The sequence below is a fragment of the Pristiophorus japonicus genome, chromosome 26 (assembly GCF_044704955.1).
Source record: "Pristiophorus japonicus isolate sPriJap1 chromosome 26, sPriJap1.hap1, whole genome shotgun sequence".
Lineage (NCBI taxonomy): Eukaryota > Metazoa > Chordata > Chondrichthyes > Pristiophoridae > Pristiophorus > Pristiophorus japonicus.
Window position 1 is genome coordinate 15573662 of NC_092002.1, and position 20575 is coordinate 15594236.

General features: G+C 44.2%; 1 protein-coding gene across 5 annotated transcripts in view; it reads right to left on the reverse strand.

Annotated features, from left to right (window-relative positions):
* The window catches only part of LOC139239218 (ryanodine receptor 1-like), a 506468-nt gene that overhangs the window by 346102 nt on the left and 139791 nt on the right, over positions 1-20575 (reverse strand). For all 5 annotated transcript variants that reach the window (XM_070867899.1, XM_070867895.1, XM_070867896.1 and 2 more), the window contains exons 20-26: positions 17538-17754; positions 13593-13697; positions 12275-12378; positions 12095-12178; positions 7260-7419; positions 1550-1697; positions 271-476 (exon numbers count right to left, since the gene is read on the reverse strand). In XM_070867899.1, coding sequence (XP_070724000.1) covers positions 271-476; positions 1550-1697; positions 7260-7419; positions 12095-12178; positions 12275-12378; positions 13593-13697; positions 17538-17754 — 1024 coding nt within the window. The remainder of the gene's footprint in view (positions 1-270; positions 477-1549; positions 1698-7259; positions 7420-12094; positions 12179-12274; positions 12379-13592; positions 13698-17537; positions 17755-20575) is intronic.

The following is a 20575-nucleotide window of genomic DNA, read 5'->3' on the forward strand; positions in this document are numbered from 1 at the left end:
GCGGGGCGGGGCGGGGCGGGGAGGGTGATGAAATCAACCAGGGCTTGCACTCAATCAATTTCCAGTGATCCTTGTTGGACAATCAACTCTATTCATCAGGCTTGGCTGTAAAGCATCCATGTGCTAAAAGTTTAATGTCACTGACTGTCTATAATCACACAGGATGAGCAAGATTGGAGAGGGCTTTCACTATCTTGGAGCCACACCATAGTGTGAATGGCTAATTTCTAGAGAGATGGGGACAAAATTGTAAAGAAAAGCACAACAAACCTTATATCCATTAAACACGAAGGCGAGGTCATCGGAACCCAATGGCAGATCAGGCCTGCAGTCAGGTAGTGCCCATCCTACCCTCATTTCTCCTACAGTCACAGCTTCAAACTCAAAGTACCATTTCCCACTCTTCACTGCATACGACTTCTCAGCACGGAATACCCGTACCTTCTCACTGCGGCCTTTGCCTGTGGTATAGGCAGCTAGCACAATAAAACACAAAGTGAGTGATTAAAGATAGTATTTTAAGTCCTCCAACACTTCAACAGGACATAAGTAACAAGATGTTAATTATTTAATACTATATGATGTACACAGTCTTGAAATATTTACATAACTCCTATGATTATTTCAGAAAATTTGCTATACAACAGAAGGGCACTTCTCAACTTCCACTGAGTGGGAGGGAAGGTGAAGAAGGATTACAGAACCCTACAATTTTATTATTTTCAGGTGCCTTCTGCTGATTTTGAAACTTCTGTACCTTGGTAGAAGTATTTAACATAGGGTAGATTAAGATCTGGGCTATAATATTTGGGGACATTGTCTTAACATGTTCATTATTGAAGTGCAATAGATACAAAATTGTCAACTGCACATTGTGAATAGGCAAATAATTATCAAGGATCGCTGATCTGCAGTTCACAGAAATACGGTGGGAATTGTGGAATGTGATCTCAAGACACCAACAAAAGTCTGAATACCATGCAATAAAAACATAATCTGAGAGACAGTAGCTGTAAAATAGTGGCCCTGATAATCACAAATTCAATGTACTTTTGATTCAGCAGAAATTAGTCTGGGCGATAAACTTGGGGCTGCCAGTGGGCATGCAATTAATAAAGGGGATTCACCCACATGTACCATCTCGCCTAATTTCACCACTCAAAGCTTTTCAATTTTTCATAATTCATTCAGAGTTTTGGTTGCAAGGAATGAACTTTTGTATTATCCCCCTTGCCAAGTGCTAAGTTACCCTTCAATAAGAAGTCAAAAGTCTTTGAGGGTTTTCTTGAAGACATTCTAGCATAGAAGCAAGACTGTTCAAAAACGAAGAAAGGTTTGTCGCTACTTTTTCACTAAAATTATTTGACTGAGTAAAATATGTCCCTTAGCGAGTACAAATAGTGTACAACAAGCAACAAAAATTGGAGGGTCATTCAAGTACTGCTAATTTATTTTTGGATAATGCAATATAATATTTCCCTAGTCACTCCAGCCATTACCAATCCATTATTCATGCTAGATAACTATTTCAGATTGTAAGGTTACATACTGGCTTCTTGATCTGGTGGCTCAATGTTGTAGCCATAACCAATCAGGGTGCGGACAGCCTCACACAGACTGTCTCGGTTTGTTTTCTTAGTGCGTTCATCCAGGAGATTGTATGGTACAAGGCGGGGATTTCTCTTGTTCATAATGTCCTGCAAGCACAAAGGGAACAGAAATTTATCTCTGAAAATAGGATGCTCATTACATCTGAACTTCAATTTGATTTGTAAATTGGATCAGTGGGGTTGCTGAACAATACAGCGCTCTAGAATAGTATTCTTTCATGTCCGGACCCGGAATTGGAAACCAGTGAAGACAAAAGGCATATCTATCACTCTTCCAGCAATTAAGTCTGCAAAATAATGTCCTTCTGTCATAATCTAATTTTCACTGAAGTGCCTTCATGCAGGTGTGAAGTTGTGCAGATGCCACTAGCCCTCTGATAGTCTCGAAAAATATTGATTGGTCGAGAATTTGCTGGGAAAATAATGAAGAGTTTAATGTGCGCGCCTTTACAAGTGTGTAAATAGCCCAGCAATTTGTGGCAAAGAGATACCCTGTGAGTTGCGAATCGGCACAAATTGCTGGACAATTCCCTATATTCCCGAGAGTTTAGAAGAATGAGAGGTGATCTCATTGAAAAGTATAAAATTCTTAATGGACTTGACAGAGTGGATACTGGAAGGATGCTTCCCCTGTCTGAGGAGTCTAGAACTGTCTCAGAATAAGGGGTCAGCCATTTAGGACTGAGATGTGGAGAAATTTCTTCATTCGGAGGGTTGTGAATTTTTGGAATTCTCTACCCCAAAGGGATGTGGATGCTCAGTCGTTGAGTATATTCAAGGCGGAGTTCGATAGATTTTTGGATACTAAGGGAATCAAGGGATATGCGGAACAGGCGGGAAGGTGGAGTTGAGGTCGAAGATCAGCCATGATCTTACTGAATGGTGGGGCAGGCGCGAGGGGCCAAATGGCCTACTCCTGCTTCTTATGTAAGACGAGATTTATGTTCCTGGAATACCACTCACCCTGAAGGCCCAGAAAGGGAAAAATCAAAACTGTGGAGTCTCATTCCTGCAGGTAGTAGATTGTTCCCAGAGGTTTATAAAATTTAAAGATAGACTGACAGTCCCTTCGTTCACCAAGGTCTTAGATGCGCCATTATCAGCTTATACTTCTGGCAATTTGCAGCACAGCATTTTTCCGAGCTGAAGAATGAGGAAATAAATCTAACAAATGGGGCATGCTATGAGATGCCCCGTACCAGCAAATATTGGGTCATTTATTAATGAATGAGCCCAAACAATGAGCTTTGGCAGATTGCGTGACAATGGAGGACATCTAAACCGAACCCAATCATATCCTCTACTGATATCCTTATTTATCGGGCCCAATATTTACTGGTTCAGGGGAGAGTCATGGTCAAGAAACCCGGAAATGCATCACAAGACTGCAGCCTAGGAGTATATAGGTTTAGTGGTGGCGGGAAAGGTGGGGTGGGGGGTGGAAGGAGGGGGGGGGGGGGGGGAGATATCGCGGAGAGAAGCTAACAGATCGCATGGGGAGATCGGGGGTGGAGAGGAAGCTGACAGATTGTGGGCTGGAAGAGGAGATGAGGGGGTCGGGGGAGATCGGTGGGGTGGTGCAATATCGTGGAGGTGGATGGTGGGGTTGGGTTACAGGTTACTGGGGCTGGAGGAAACATGTCTGCTTCTCCTGACATTATGGATCCAGCCCTTCTCACCTCCTTTTACCTGCCAGGTTTCCTGAAGCCAGGGAAACCCAGCCCACAGTAGTTAAAAAATAGACGCCTTGTTAAAATAGAGGCACGCTGTTTCTTGAGAACAGGTTGGTCACTTGCCCTCGCCCTGCAACTGTTAAAACCTAGGGAGAATCAGGGGGGGCGGGTTTGAGGCAGGTTCGAGTTGTGTTTGAAATTCGTAACATTTTTACATCCCACCCGACCCAAACCCACCCATTTCCCTCCATGCACTGGACAATAATCAGGATTAAGAAGCCTGATGCTCCTTCTCCTGATCGAAGAACATTTGAGGCTTGTCAAAAAGGATCAGCAATAGTCATCGGCGATTTTAACCTTCATATTGATTGGACAAAGCAAATTGGCCAGGGTAGCCTTGAGGAAGAGTTCATAGAGTGTATCCGGGATAGTTTTGTTGAACCAACCAAGGAGCAGGTTATCTTAGATCTGGTACTGTGTAATGAGCCAGGAGTAATAAACAATCTCCTAGTAAAGGATCCTCTAGGAATGAATGAACATAACATGGATGAATTTCAAATTCAGTTGGAGGGTGAGAAAGTTGGATCTCAAACCAGTATCCTAAGCTTAAATAAAGGAGACTACAAAGTTATGAAGGCAGAGTTGGCTAAAGTGGACTGGGAAAATAGATTAAAGTGTGGGACGATTGATGGGCAGTGGCAGACATTTAAGTGGATATTTCATAACTCGCAACAAAAATATATCCCAATGAGAAGGAAAGACTGTAAGAGAAGGGATAGCCATCTATGGTTAACTAAGGAAATAAGGGATGGTATCAAATTGAAAACAAGGGCATACAATGTGGCCAAGACTAGTGGGAGGGCAGAGGATTGTGAAACTTTTAAAAGCCAAAGAACAACTAAAAAAAAATAAAGAGAGGAAAGATAGATTATGAAAGTAAACTAGCACGAAATATAAAAACAGATAGTAAGAGTTTCTACAGATACATAAAAAGGAAAAGAGTGGCTAAAGTAAATGTTGGTCCCCTAAAGGATAAGACTGAGGAATTAATAATGGGGAACAGGGAAATGGCAGAGACATTGAACAAATATTTTGTATCAGTCTTCATGGTAGAAGACACTAAAACCATCCCAGTAGTGGATAATCAAGGGGCTACAGGGAGGGAGGAAATTAATACAATCATTATCACTAAAGAAGTAGTACTCGGTAAAATAATGGGACTAAAGGCAGACAAGTCCCCTGGACCTGATGGCTTATATCCTAGGGTCTTAAAAGAAGTGGCTGCAGAGATAGTGGATGCATTGGTTGTAATCTACCAAAATTCCCTGGATTCTGGGGAGATCCCAGCGGATTGTAAAACCACCACAAATGTAATGCCCTTATTTAACAAAGATGGCAGACAGAAAGCAAGAAACTATAGACCAGTTAGCCTAACATTGTCGTTGGGAAAATGCTGGAAGCCATTATTAAAGGAAGCAGTAGCAGGACATTTGGAAATCATAATTCAATCAAGCAGAGTCAGCATGGTTCAATGAAAGGGAAATCATGTTTGACAAATTTGCTGGAGTTCTTTGAGGATGTAACGAGCAGGGTGGATAAGGGGGAAACCAGTGGATGTGGCATATTTGGATTTCCAGAATGAATTCGATAAGGTGCCACATAAAAAGTTACTGCACAAGATAAAAGTTCACGGGGTTGAGGGTAACATATTAGCATGGATAGAGGATTGGCTAACTAATAAAGTCGGGATAAATGGGTCATTTTCCAGTTGACAAACAGTAACTAGTGGGGTGCCGCAGGGATCGGTGCTGGGGCCTCAACTATTTACAATGACTTGGATGAAGGGACCGAGTGTAATGTAGCCAAGTTTGCTGATGATACAAAGATGAGTGGGAAAGCAAATTGTGAGGACACAAAAAAATCTGCAAAGGGATATACAAAGGCTAAGTGAGTGGGCAAAAATTTGGCAGATGGGAGTATAATGTGGGAAAATGTAAGATAATGCACTTTGGCAGAAAAAAATAGAAAAGCAAATTATAATGTAAATGGAGAAAAATTGCAAAGTGCTGTAGTACAGAGGGACCTGGGGGTTTTTGTGCATGAAACACAAAAAAGTTAGTATGCAGGTACAGCAAGTAATCAGGAAAACAAATGGAATGTTGGCCTTTATTGCAAAGCGGATAGAGTATAAAAGCAGAGAAGTCCTGCTACAACTGTACAGGGTATTGGTGAGGCCACACCTAGAGTACTGCGTACAGTTTTGGTCACCTTATTTAAAGAGGGATATACTTGCTTTGGAGGCTGTTCAGAGAAGGTTCACTAGGTTGATTCCTGAGATGAAGAGGTTGACATGAAGAAAGGTTGAGTAGGGCCTATACTCATTGGAATTCAGAAGAATGAGAGGTGATCTTATCCAAACATATAAGATAATGAGAGGGCTCGACAAGGTGGATGCAGAGAGGATGTTTCCACTCAGGGGAAACGAAAACTAGGGGCCATAATCTCAGAATAACAGGCCGCTCATTTAAAACTGAGATGAGGAATTTCTTCTCTCAGAGGGTCGTAAATCTGTGGAATTCTCTGCCCAAGAAAGCTGTGGAGGCTGGATCATTGAATATATTTAAGGCGGAGATCAACAGATTTTTGAGTGATAAGGAGATAAAGGGTTATGGGGAGCGGGCAAGAAAGTGGAGCTGAGTTCATAATAAGATCAGCCACAATCTTATTAAATGGCGGAGCAGGCTCGAGGGGCTAAATGGCCTACTCCTGCTCCTATTTCCTTATGTCCTTATGTTATTATGTAGCCTTTATATTAGAATTTACTTATTACCATTCAATATTGCTGAGCACCTCGAGTCTCAACGCCGAGAGCATGCAGAAATCAAGCGCAGACAGCAGAAAGAGCGTGCGATGAACCAGTCCCACCCACCCTTTCCCTCAACGACTATCTGTCCCATCTGTGACAGAGTCTGTGGCTCTCGTATTGGACTGTTCAGCCACCAAAGAACTCACTTCAGGAATGGAAGCAAGTCTTCCTCAATTCAGAGGGACTGCCTATAATGATCGGGGGGTAACATTTAAAAAATGTCTGAGTATGTAGTTTAAATTGCATAGCTAAATTCAATCAATCAGTCGTTGCCTTCTCAATGGCCTGTTCCATTTATAATCTCAGAAGCCAACTCTGGGGCATTTTTCTTGAATGCTTGTTCAACACATAACTTTATCAAGTGGATTAATACATTAAAAAATGGGACAAAAACAATTTGGGTGTTAATACCTATATATTGTATAGATTCATGATTCAGAATTTTTCTACGTTTGATTCCTCCCAGTAACACAAGAGGAACACCCTGATCTAATTCATCAACTAATTTAGTATTTAACTCCAATCTGCTAAAATAAAATCAGGAAAAGTATACACAAAATCTTTGAGGTTCCAAGAAATGGGATGTGTGAATATATCTGAAGTACAGGTGCAGCATAAAATATCCGGAGTTTCGGAATCCGGGATGATTGGTGGCAGGGTCATCCGGAATCCGTAAAATGTTCCAGAATCCGGACCCGCCGACTTTGGGGGCCCTGCCGCTGCCCGACCTCGGGCCTCACCTCGCCGCCACTCACCTTGCCCGCTTCACCGCCCTTACCTCGGGGCCTCGCCACCGCTGCCCTTACCTTGGGGCCTCCTCGCCGGCCCACCCGAACACCTCCTTGTTGGGGGCCCTCTTCTCCCCACCACCGTCTTGCTGACGTTCCGAAATCCGGAAATACCCAAACCTGGGCTCAGGTGTTTCTGGATTCGTGTTGTCAGAAACACGTTCGAAAGTCCGGAAAAACACAAAGTCCAGAGTGGCCTCGGTCTCAAGGGTTCCGGATTTTAGGTGCTGCACCTGTATACTGAAATGTGATCACCCATATTGCTTATCCATGCTCTTTCAGAACCTCAAGCAACTTCCTAGATCCCGTTGCAGCCTCTTACCTGCAAGATACTGTACGTCCACCCCTGACGGATGCGGTCCCTTGCCCAGACATTGTGACCATTTTCAGCCAGTTTGTCCACCAGAGTATTTTGAGCTGGAGTCAGTTTGACATGGGAAAGGTCAAGTGGAGCAGGTTTGTATCCACTTGACATTAGGTACCTGTGACAAAAGTGCAAGAGTTCTCATTAAAAAATGAACAGAAACAAAAGGTAGAAAGTCCATTTGGCGAAGTTCATGTACTAACACTTAGACCACTTGCACTATAATTCCTGTGTGGGCTATTTTTACTGACATTAACCCTTACATTTTAAATGGGTTTGCAACCGCTTACAAATAGCACCAATGCGAACGAGTGCAAGTGCGTGGAGTGTTTATACACAAACTTCATTGATTGACAGTTCTATCCTATCAAATCCACACTCTTAGCTAGTTCAGTGTAGATGTGAAAAGTGAGTTATTGTTGAATTTTTTTCCTGACAGTACTTTGATGATCAATATGAAGGAAGCTGCAGCTGAAGTATATCATTTTATATCACAAGTATACATGCGTACATATTCAAAGGTCCACACGACTGGCATGGACTGGTTGGGCCGAATGGTCTGTTTCTGTGCCATATATCTATGTAAAGAATCATAAACTTACCATAGTGGTGGTTTTATAATTAATATAATTAGTGCAATTTTTCAAAAACAGTATCATAAATAATCATGATTTTCACTCTGCGAGTCAAAAACAGAGTGAAACAACACAAGTATGGTACAAAACTGCCCTGCCATTAATCTACATGCCAAATCTTAGTTTTTTATGCTAACATTCAACTTTAAAGTAACAGTGGTAGCATTTCAGATGGAAAATCAGCTTCCCACTGAAATTGGAAGTTATTAGTATGAACCAGTTAGATCGGTTGGAGGACAGGGCAAAAAGCTGCTAGAATCAATCAATTAGATGTTACTTCCCACAACTGTTGGTTGCACCATGTAAGGCTGAAATGTTGAAAGAGAAGCTGAGAGTCACATTTACAGGATATGTTTACGTAACATTTATTCCCATAGGCATTATATATAACATGTTGCTTTAAAAACTTTGGAGGAGAAATTTGGGGCGTTTGTGCACCTGGGGCGCCAACGACTTTTCGCCCGGGCGCGGTGCCGCTAATGACTCCCGTGAAATTCCGCAGAGGTTTAGCAGCGACGGTAACCGGTAGAGCCTTGCTCTGTTGGCGATGACAACGTCATCACCGTGTGCAGCGACCCGTTTTCGCCCTGGAGCAAAAATTCGGTAGCGCCTCCTGAAGCTGCACCGGGGCGAAGATTAAAGCAGGTGGGGAATTGAAAACAAAATAGCTGACTTACCGGGTTGCGGCCTTCTTCCTGCTCAATCCCGGCAGTCCGGCACTCTACTTGTGTAGCGGGATGCTGTCACGGCACCCCGCTCCCTGGTGGTCCAGAGATAGTCCTGTTTCTCGGCTGCAGAATCGGTAGTTTGGCCCTCCCCTTTAATGAAGGGGAGGGCACGGTCTACACGGCAGCGCTGCACGTCCCATCGCGTAGCACTGCGCCCCTCGCGGAGTCCTTCCGCCCCGCTGAGCAAGTGGTGCGCGATATTTTGCGTTCCACTTCTCTCGAGGGCGGTAACCTGAATATAGGTTGCAGGGTGGGACTTCCGCGCCTGACAAAGGAACTCCCGCCTTGCGGCTGTTACCGACTCCACACACACAATTTTTCCCCCTTTGTAGTATCCTTAAAATAATTTTCTGGAGCATATTCAGCTTTCATCTAATGTAAAGATTTACTGGCTGCGAATTCCCTCAGAGCTGCAGCTACTCTGCCACTGTAAAGCCGCCAGAAGTGCAACGGGGTTTCCGCCAAACTTCTGCCGAAGTTAAGGCAGTGGAGTGGAAGCAACTCTAATAAAATTCCCAACCATTTCATGAAAACTAGTTGCTGCCACTTTTTGTTTCTGAGCTGAGGGAGAGTACTGACTTGTGTTACTACTAACTGGTTTTATGCGAGTATTCCTGTAACTTCATTTGTGGAGCGGCTACGGTGTAGAAATAAAGTACGGAGAAAGATTGGACTGGCAATAAGTTTCACTTCATTTTTTAAAAATACACCGAGATTCCCCTATTTAAGATCTTACAACACTGCATTGCTATGATGTGTGCTGCAGACTGTTGGCCTGTTTGTTTGAGTCATAGGGGCTGAAATCGCCCCTTTTATTAAGGCCTCTGGCCGCCGGAAAGCGGCAGCGGGATCTCGTTGCGGAATGGCCGTCGATTTTTTTGTGAATTGTCTGTCGTTTGCACAATTGCCCTGAAGCGTTTTCCGGCAGTGACCACATCCGCCCGGCTCCCCCCAATTCCGCCCCGCTGCTGCCGAAGCCGCCTAAGTGCGTCATCAGAAGTCCCGGCCCGGAAGCGAAATTCACCTTCAAAAGTCTTGCAGCCGCCATTCGGTGCCCCCGACAGAATTTGGTGTAGGTTCAATCCTTGTTGGTCGGCGGCAAGGCCGCTTTTAAAGGGGACGTGGTGCTGCCGGCAACGCCATTTTATTTTTTATTTTTGAACAATTATCCACCCGAGTTAGGCCGGACCGCCAACAAGCTACCTGGCGTCCCTCTTGGGTGCCAGGCCGCTGGCCTGACTGAAACCCTCCCAGGTGGCCCAGTGAACCGAACTAAAATAAACGCAGAGTTCGCAGGAGCTCTCCCCTTTAACTGAAGGGGAGACACGAGGTGATGCGCTAGCGTGATGATGTCACTAGCCTGGTGCTGATGACTGACTCCGTCCTGTCCCCACTTCTGCCCCCATTATGACCGACTTCTGCCCCGCTCGGGAAAAAAAAGACAAAGAGCTGAATTTTACTGGATAGGCTGCCACATCCATTGCAGCGGCCAGAACACATCAAAAACAGGAGGTGGAGGTATATTTCTACCCCATAGTGCATGAAAATACAATCATTTTCTCCCTCGCTATCTTGACGGAAGGTATTAAATCATTTATTTTAACTTCACCCTGTAAAATGGTGTTGCCATAAGTAAAATAACTGGAAACCTTTTGCAAAAACTTAGTTACTGGTTAAAAGACAGTGGCCGATATTTTCTTGGGCCAGGGAAGAGAGGGGGAGTGGGGGGGGTGGGGTTAGCGGATTTTTATTCAGGAAAGTCAGGATTGGGGGGCGGGGGGCGTTGGATTGGGAGAATTGGGCACTGCAAGGTGCAAGGGTGGTGGAAGGAAATCAGGCTCAGCGGGGGGGTGGTTCCAGGCACTACAAGGCAGTGAGGGGTGGGGGGGTGGAAATCAAACATTGTAGTGAAAGCTGGCCCTAGGAGAGGAAAGTAATACAGCCAGAGTATCTGCCATTCTGAAGATAATTAGGAAATAAAGGCATTGCAAAGGCTGGAGCGACCTACTAGGCAGAACCACATTTTTTATTTTTTACTGAACTTGCCCGGGGTGAATTTCCTCAGGGGGAAATTTTGGAGGAACTTACAATATTCTTAATATTCTGGAGCTCAGCAATAGTGACATTTTTCTTCAAGGTAGGGCTAAGACTGTACAGCATTAATAACTCATTACATGCACTATTGAAGCTTATGTCAGATGTCAATCCATCAGCCTTTGGTAAAATATATAGTTCAGTACATTGCACTATTATTGTAATTATCATAATTGATATAAGATAAAAATATAACATTTTAATAAACTAACCAATGTAGCAGGAAGATGCAGTTGAACTGAAAATAATAATGGCCCCGATATGAATGGCGAGACAGAGAAGGGGCGAGGGGTGAACAGTTTCCCACGCAGGTCCCGCCGAATTTAACAGCAGGAGCACAGGACCTGATTACCATTTTTGGACTCAGTTTTCCTGTCACAGAATGCCAGATTGAGAAGCTGGCTGGCTGGCAGGTGGGTAGACCTTCAGCAGCAGGCTGCAGCCCGTGAGTGGAGAGGAGAGGGGGAAGAATGCTCGAGGTGGCCGGAGAGATCAGTGCGGGGAGGAGAAGATCGTGGAAGGGGTCGGAGATATCACGGGAGGAGGGCAGAAGATTTCAGAATGGGTCACTGGGATCGTGAAGGAGATCGTGGAAGGGGCTAGAGAGATCCGGGAGAAGTTCGCAATGGGCCTGTGGAGAACATGGGCGGGCGGGGAGTAGGGAGGATGCGGAGTTGGGATCCGATCACTGTGGAGCTTGCATGGGCAGCATTTCTGCTTCTCCTGGCCCACAAGAAGCGCTGTAAAAGCACTTACGTGTTCCATGCAGCAGTCTTCGCCTCCCTTTAGCTGCCGGGTTTCCCGAGGCCCGGGAACAGAGAAAGAAATCTGAGGCACTCAGCCTCATTCAAACAGTTTAATGTGACCCGCCTCCTGGGAACAGGCTGATCGTCCACCCTCGTTAAAACTATAACTGGGAGAGGTCGAGGCGGGTTGGGCTTGGGTTTAAGATTTTTTACATTCCTTTCTTCCCACCTGACCCAATTTTGAAATCAAAATTCCCCCTAATAACTCTGTCTTTATTTTCAATATTTTAATGTTACTTTATTATATCTGAATCATGCCATCAAAAAAATACAGGTAAGAGGATCTCACAACTGCCAGAGGCGCTCTCAAACTGCCAGAAAGCGTATACAAGTATCCTATAATAGTCTGTGCGACAATTCTCCAGTTCTTCTGGATAAGCTAGCACCTACTTAGCTTCTCTCAGTGAAAGAATTCGCACTTTAAGAAACCGTGGACACATCATGCCACCCCATGGCTCACCATATTTCATTCAACCCATTTAAATGTAATTTATAAACATTTAACAGCCTATAAAACAAACAAAACCTACGATTTGGCCATTTTTATTTTCTTCAGATTTTCCTCTGCCTTTTCATCAGCCATTCCAACATGACAGCCCAACGCCAGCAGGGTTCTGAGGAGAGATGTTGAGAGAAAAAAAACTTTTAAGTGTGTATCTGTTCAGCTGGAACAAGATCACATGCAGTAATCAGAATTGAATGGTACTTACTTCAGAGTTTCACCCGACATTTGTAAGTTATAGTTTCTCTCGGGTTCAGGCAGTCTATTAAACTCCACAAGACATGGATGCAGCTTCTTGTTGTCATCTCGAATCTACAGGGGGGAATAAAAGCAATGATTAGTAGCGATAATCTTCTCCACACTGGAATATTCCTCATGCTTATTCCACATGTGAGAATATAAAAACCAGGAGCAGTAGTGTCTATTGGAATCCAAAAATACACAAATCTGCTCCCAATCTTAACAAGCGCAAAGCAATTCAGTGCTGCCTAAGTGTACTATTACGGATTCCTCCATTCTACAAATTAGCCCCTGCTTCACAGAGTATGGTACAATAACTGCACAATGTTATTACAAAATATTGTATAGGATCCTATCGGAATACCTATTTTCATTATTAAGATTTGGGTTCTGGAGCTTCCCTACTCGTGGACCGTTGGGTAACCTGTGCTATACAATGGGCAGATCGGGATTTAAGTGCATGCTGCAATAATTTTCACTCTGATCTCTCGAGGCTGGGGCTGCAAATGGGGTCTGTTAATATTTATGCTAAGTGGCACAATACATTGGAGCTCTGGTGCACAATAGCATGGAGTGGTAGGAAGCTGGTTTACATTCATATGCCTAGGTTGTTGATGTACATGTTAGATCAAAATTTAAGGATTCTCCTCATCTCCCACATCTATTATTCTGATGGCCTCATTGATCAGGACAAACAACAGAGGTTCTACTTTACAAATGATATATAAAAAAACCTTGTAAATTAAGCCATGTCACCTTAAACTTAGCTCAAGGCTAATTTTTTTCCAGAAAATTATTGCCCAACAAAATCAAAAATGTTTAGTTTCATCACCTGAGAAATACCATTCTGGCGGTTTTTCTTCCTGAATACTCGCTCAGACATTAGTAACATATTCATTACATGATTATATCTTTCTGTTGAGGCAATATAATTATGCCTAGGTTGTTGATGTACATGTTAGATCAAAATTTAAGGATTCTCCTCATCTCCCACATCTATTATTCTGATGGCCTCATTGATCAGGACAAACAACAGAGGTTCTACTTTACAAATGATATATAAAAAAACCTTGTAAATTAAGCCATGTCACCTTAAACTTAGCTCAAGGCTAATTTTTTTCCAGAAAATTATTGCCCAACAAAATCAAAAATGTTTAGTTTCATCACCTGAGAAATACCATTCTGGCGGTTTTTCTTCCTGAATACTCACTCAGACATTAGTAACATATTCATTACATGATTATATCTTTCTGTTGAGGCAATATAATTAAAAAGAAATTTCTTACTGTTCCATACGTCCAACCTAACTCGATCTTTGTCAAAGACCAAAGTTCATGGATGTTTTCGGCTAATTTCTCTCGTATCCGTTCCAGATGAGGTGGTAGAACAATCTAGAAAAAGAAAAAGGAAATGCTTACTGAAACGGAGCCTTTATTTTAATGCCACTTAAAACCACAATCTCTCGATGGAGCTACAGGAAGTCATGTTTGAAACCTGGAAATTGTAAGCGGACAGTGCTGTTAAAATCATGAATTGGGGCAAGGAAAGATTGACCAGCATTTAACTTTGTAAAACCTGTCAGGCTTTGAATAATTTATCAAGAGCTAAGGGGCTGGATTTTCGTCTTGTTGCTGCCTCAGTTTTTGCCCCATAGGGGCGACATGGCGGCAGCAAGCTTACGGGCGGGCGGCCAGCTTCCAGCGCCGTGTCAGGATTTTCGGTACCGTAATTCGGCGGGGCGTGGAGCATTACAGCCCCTGGTTGCGACACCGGCTTGATTTTTGGCTCTCGTCCGATCCGTAGCGCTCCGTAGAGCACCATGCTGGGACCGCTTGTCGGTCCAAGCTGTAGCGGCTGCAATGAGGGAAGTAACGTTGAGCTCAGGTAAGTGTAATTGTTTTTTTTTGCGCTTTATGTTGTGGTGGCGTGAGTTATTTATTAGGAATGTTTTTGGTGGGGTTTTTTCAGGTTTTTTTCTCCCCCGGCCTCTCTTACATCACTCAGAGACCGGCTGTTTAGCTCAGGATTTTCACTTGCTCAGCCGGCCTAGCGCCCTAAGAGAGATGTGCAAAGCCTCCTTTAGCGCCCCGCCCCACACTCAAGGCCCAGCTGTCCAATTTTGCTGACTGAGGCGCAAACTGTTCCTGGGCGCAAACGTTACCGCCCCACTGCCATTACTGCCCCGAAATGAGCTGAACCGAAAACCATCAAGTAACTTTTCTAAACCCAGCAGGCACAAAAAAATTGAGAAGAAGAAAAGCTTTGAATTTAGAAATTTTGAACAGATCTCTCCTCGACTTCCAGGGCTCTTTACCTCAGAACAAGGCTAGCATCAGGAGCTCCAAAAAAAGACTTAAATATGTAATATAGTGCTTTATGAGGCCTAATGTGAAAAGAAAAATTGTTTTCTAAAAGAGGGGTTACAACAACGACGACTTGCATTTATATAGCGCCTTTAACATAACAAAATGTCACACAAGAGCATCATCAATCAAAATTTGACACCAAGCCACATAAGGAGGTATCAGGACAGATGCCCAAAAGCTTGGTCAAAGACGCTGGGATGGATTTTAGGCTTTTCTGTTTTCGGGGCGAAAACGGAGGCGGGGTGGGAAAGTTACCGGCTGGGAATAGTTTGTGTTTTAGTATGTAAGTTTGGCCATCTAGGCCCTGCGTCGGGGACACAGCGCTAAGGGAGGCGCTGTACATGTGTCATGGCACAACGATGGGAAACGGGCGAACTAAAGTGCTGCGAGAGAGGCCGGGGAGTGGGGGCAGAGAAACCTTTAAAAAAAAAACACAAAAATATTCCCAAAACATTGCTCACGCTACCACAAATAGCTAAAAAAAATTAAAAGAACAAACATTCGCACTTACTTTTGTAGTAATTTACCTTCCTGTGCACTGCCGGCTATGCTGAACGCTCTGATTTCTCAGGTGGGCATTGCGGGTGCACTTCTGGGCGGACAGATCGGGCAAGAGTCCAAACTACTGCCAGTGACGCAACCAGGGGCGTTGCACACCCAGCGCAGCTCTTCCCGGCGGTGCTGCTCAGCGCCGCCACAAAACCCGACCAGAGGATCGCGACGGGGTGCAGGAGACCTCACCGCCATCTTTCACGCTGCTCCTTGGCAAAACCCAGAGCGCAAAGGACCGGAAAATCCAGACTAATGTTTAAAGAAGCATCTTAAAGGGTGAGAGACAGTTTGAGAGAGAGAGAGAGCGAGCGAGAGAGAGGGAGAGGTTTAGAGAGGGAATTCCAGAGCATGGCTGCCAATGGTCGACCTATTAAAAACGGGGCTGTACAAGATGCCAGAATTGGAGCAGCGCAGATATCTCAAAGGCTTGTGGTGCTGGAGGAGGTTAGAGTTAGGGAGGGATGAGGCTATGAAGGGATTTGAAGATAAGAATGAGAATTTTAAAATTGAGGCATTGCAAGACCGGGAGCCAGTATAGGTCAGCACAGGGGTGATGGATGAATGGGACTTGGTGCGAGTTGAGATGTGGGCAGCAGAGATTAGGATGACCACAACTTTAAGTAGGATGGAAGATCGGAGGCCATCCAGGAGAGCATTAGAATAATCAATTATAGAGGTAACATAGGCATGGATGAGTGTTTCAGCAGCAGATGAGCTGAGGCAGGGTCAGAGTAGGGCGACTTTAGAGGTGGAAGGCGGCAATCCTGGTAACGGAACAGATATGTGGTCAGAAGTTCATTTCAGGTTCACCGGTTGCGACACTTGCCAGGGAGAGGAATTTAAAAGGTGACCAGGGAGCAGAATTTGTGGTGGGGACCAAAGACAATGGCTTCGGTCTTCCCAATATTTAGTTGAAGGAATTTTTTGCTCGTCCAATACTGGATGTTGGACAAGAAGTATGACAAATCAGAGATAGTAGAGAGGCCAAGAGAGGTGGTGGTGAGGTAGAGCTGAGTGTCTTCAGAGTACATGTGGAACCTGACACTGCGTTTTTAGATGATGTAGATGAGAACTAGAAGGTGGCCAAGGATAGATACTTGGAGGACACCAGAGGTAATGATGCGGGAGCGGGAAAAGAAGCCATTGTAGATGATTCTCTGGCTACGATTGTATAGATAAGAATGGAACCAGGCGAGTGCAGTTCCACCCAGTTGGACAATGGAGGAGGAGAGGAGTTGGAGGAGGATGGAGTGGTCAACTGTGTCAAAGGCTGCAGACAGGTTGAGAAGGATGAGGAGGTATTGTTTGCCACGGTCACTTTCACATAGGATGTCATTTGTGACTTTGATAAGGGCTGTTTCAGTACTGTGACGGGGGCAGAAATCTGATTGGAGGGAATCAACATGGAATTGCAGGAAAGTGAGGTTGGAGATGGGGCAGTAGTTTGCAAGAACAGAGGGGTCAAGAATTATTTTGTGAGGAGAGGGGAACAGTACCCGAAGAGAGAGAACCATTAACAATATCAACTAATTTTTGAGGGCCAAGAAGGAAAGTTGGGTGTTCAGCAGCTTGGTAGGAATAGGGTCGAGTTAGCAGGAGGTGGATCTCATGGACAAGATGAGCTCTCGGAGAGAGAAGAATAGGAGATAGGATACAATCTGGAGAATAATGCAAGTTCGGGGCTAGGCCAGTGTGGAACATTAGGGGAAGTTTGGCCCAGTGTGAGGAGGAGGGGGAAGTGGCAGAGACAGCTGAACGGATAGCCTCGATCTTTGTGAGCAAAAAAATCCATGAGCTCCTCACACTGGTTATTGGAGCTGAGGGTGGATTAAGAAGACGGCTTGTAGTGAAGAGAAGCTGAGGGTTGTCTTTGCAATTCAGGATGATCTTTGAATAAGTGAGCAGTTTCAGCAAAGGAAAGCAGAACCTGTTCGTGCTTTATGTGGTCCAGCCAGATCTGGTGAAGAATTTTGCTTCTGGGTAAAAAGTGATTAGCTCTCATGATTCTTACATTCAAGCTCACTGTTAAGGAAGATTTTAGAATTCTTCAGCAATATATATTATATATAGTTAGCAAGAAAATTAACATAACTTTGAAATTATAAAATATAAATGACAAAGTACCATTGCAGGATTTGAAGAGTTCTACAGGTTTTTTGACTAGCTATGATTGGAAGTATACATGATTATATTTAAGTTCATATCAACAGCTTCAAGAATAATTAAGAATTTTTAATCAGTGTGTGCAAATTCAAAAGCTGGAGAGAAAAATTTGAGGAACGGCATTTGAAAGGTTGAAGGATCAATGGTTACCTGGGCTGTATCCACAGGAGATGGAGCAAATGCAGTATGTGATAGTGATTGGGTGGGGCCCAGGAGGTTTCGAATGCCATCAAAGTCATGCTTGTATTCCTTGATGGGCTCCATTCTCATTCTTTCCTTTGGCAGTACTGCTTCAAAACAAGGAGAATAACCAGGAGGAGGCAAGAACTTGAAATCACCATGTCTACCACCTAGTAAAAATCGAACCCTGCAAACCAGGAAGAAACAAAATTCAGAACACTTAATATCTACAGAAAGCACCCTTAATTGAAACCTATTATTTATTGATAATGTTAGAATAAACTACAGTAATTAGCAGTAGTGAACTGTCCTCTAAACCACAATATCTAGTTAGCAAATGTTGTGATCTTAAGTATTGTGCATCTCGAGTATTGTGTACAGTTTTGGTCCCCTTACCCAAAGAAGGATATACTTGCCATCGACGAAGTGAAATGAAGGTTCACCAGACTGATTCCTGGAATGGGGGAATTGTCCTATGAGGAGAGATTGTATAGATAGGGGCTGGATTTTCTGGTCCTTTGCGCTTCGGGTTTCGCCCCAGAGAGGCGTGAATGGCGGCGTTCAGGTATACTGCGCCCCCGCCACGATCCTCCGGCCGGTTTTGCGGCGGCGCTGAGCAGCACCGGTGGGAAGCGCTGCGCCGGCTGTGCAACGCCTGTCGTTGTGACACCGGCAACAGTTTTGACTTTTGCTCAATCGGTCCACCGGAAGTGCGCCTGCAATGACTGCCTGGGAAATCAGTACGGTCCACCATAGCCGGCACGCAGAGGAAGGTAAAGTACACCAAAGGTAAGTGTGAGTGTTTGTTCTTTTAATTTACTGAGCGATTTGTGTTGTGGTGGCACGGGCAATGTTTTGGGAATGTTTGTGTTTTTTTTCCAAAGGTCCCCCCACCCCCCGGCCTCTCTCGGAGCACACGCGTCCCGGCACTTTAGTTTGCGAATTTCTCATCCTTGCGCCACGAAAAGTGTACAACGCCTCCCTTAGCGCTGCACCCCCTGACGCAGGGCCCAGATGCTGAAACTTCCTTATCAAAGCGAAAACAGAAAAGCATAAAATCCAGCCCTACGCTTATATTCTCCAGAGTTTAGAAGAATGAGGTTATCTCATTGAAACATACAAAATTCTTACAGGGCTTGACAGGGTAGATGCAGGGAGGATGTTTCCCCTGGCTGCGGAGTCTAGAACCAACGGGTCACAGTCTCAGAATAAGAGGTTGGTCATTTAGGACTGAGATGAGGAGAAATTTCTTCACTCAGAGGGTGGTGAATCTTTGGCATTCTCTACCCGAGAGGGCTGTGAAGGCTCAGTCTTTGAGTATATTCAAGACAGAGATCGATAGATTTTTGGATATTAAGGGAAACAAGGGATATTGGGATAGTGCAGGAAAGTGGAGTTGAGGTAGAAGATCAGCCATGATCTCATTGAATGGCGGAGCAGGCTCCTATTTCATATGTTCTCAAACCTTACAGTTAATCACACAGAGTGTTCCCTCCTTTGTTTCCTCTTATTTCCATAGACCACTCTCACTAAGATTTATAGATTTATATGAACCACCCATCAGAAGGGAGACCTTTGCTGGTTTACATGTTTTTATTTCTGTCTAGAAAACAACCCTGAGGAGATTGGAATTCAATTTCGGAGAATTGTTGGGAAAAACAAATATACCAACATTTTATGCCACTGAATTACACTGAACTATCATCTGACCATTCTTAGAGACCAAGGAGCTGTATTCAACCCGATGAGAACGAGGCGGGCGGGTGCTAAATATCTATCTTATATATATATATATATATGACGATCGTGGCATTTCAGCCCAGTGCTGCGTCTGCCGGCGATACCCGACGACAGGCAGGATTGTGGTCGGATGAGCACCAGGCAAGTTTTATTTTAAAAAGCATGGACTGTGATCTTTCATAAACTTAACAAAACATGAATATTTCTTGAGTTCCACAGGATGATGTAATTAATGAGCCCAAATGGATAACCTAAAGCAGAGGAATACAAGTTAAAGGCTCTATAGCACAATTAAACTGCATAAAACCCACTGAATGTGCCCAAGAGAATAAATGTCACATGATATTACCTACTCCATGAAGGAAAGAGTCCAACCTCACAGTTTCAACTACCTTAGTAACTGAAATGCAGAATAATGTTTGGCAATTTTTTTTCCATCAATTTTTCTACTCTCTCCAACTTTTCTTTCCAACGTGTTGAAACATTGCTTGGATAAAGTTCGACAAATGACAGTCAAACAAAGTGGCTGAGATTCACATGAGAGCTTAGACAGTAACTGTGGAGAGATTTTGATTTGTGCAGGTTGCAACTGAAAATGGAATTCCTCCATGTAAATGCTGGGCTAAACATTTGATAGGACCGAAAACAAGCATGGGGATCGCGAAGCGCAATTGGCCCGCACCCTTTGAAAGTAATCCAGGCAGACAATATTCCCTGTGAGTTTTTTGTTGTTGCGCGGGCCATTTAACTGGCTGCGCGGCCCTTTCAATTTTCATGCATGCGCGGTTATTTTCCACTGTAAAGTGCTTGAGTAGCATGCGCGGGACCTCCAGACTGCTGCACGGCTGTGCAGCTCAATAGGAAAATTGCAGGCAGCACACGACATTCATTCTGCCTGCTAATTACCATGATTTTGCGTACAGCCCAGTGCTGAGTGGCTGAACGCTCAGCAGGGGACCTGGCTCTATTTTAAAGGCAGTCTGCACCACTTAAAGATGAGGTGCATTCTGGATTCAACAGCTGCTGGAAGTGCTTGCCACTCAATAATGGCTCAACAGGGCAAAGAAAGGGCACCATAGTTCTTCAACGCAGCACTAGCGGCTTTAGTGCAGGGGTTAGAACGGAGGAAACAGTTCCTCTACACACTGGGGACTAAGAGGTCCTCCAGACAAGACAGTGGGAGCAAATAGCTGAAGCAGTCACGACCAGCGGTCTTACCCCGAAGACCTGGAACCAATGCCGAAAGAAGTTCAATTACCTCACACTAG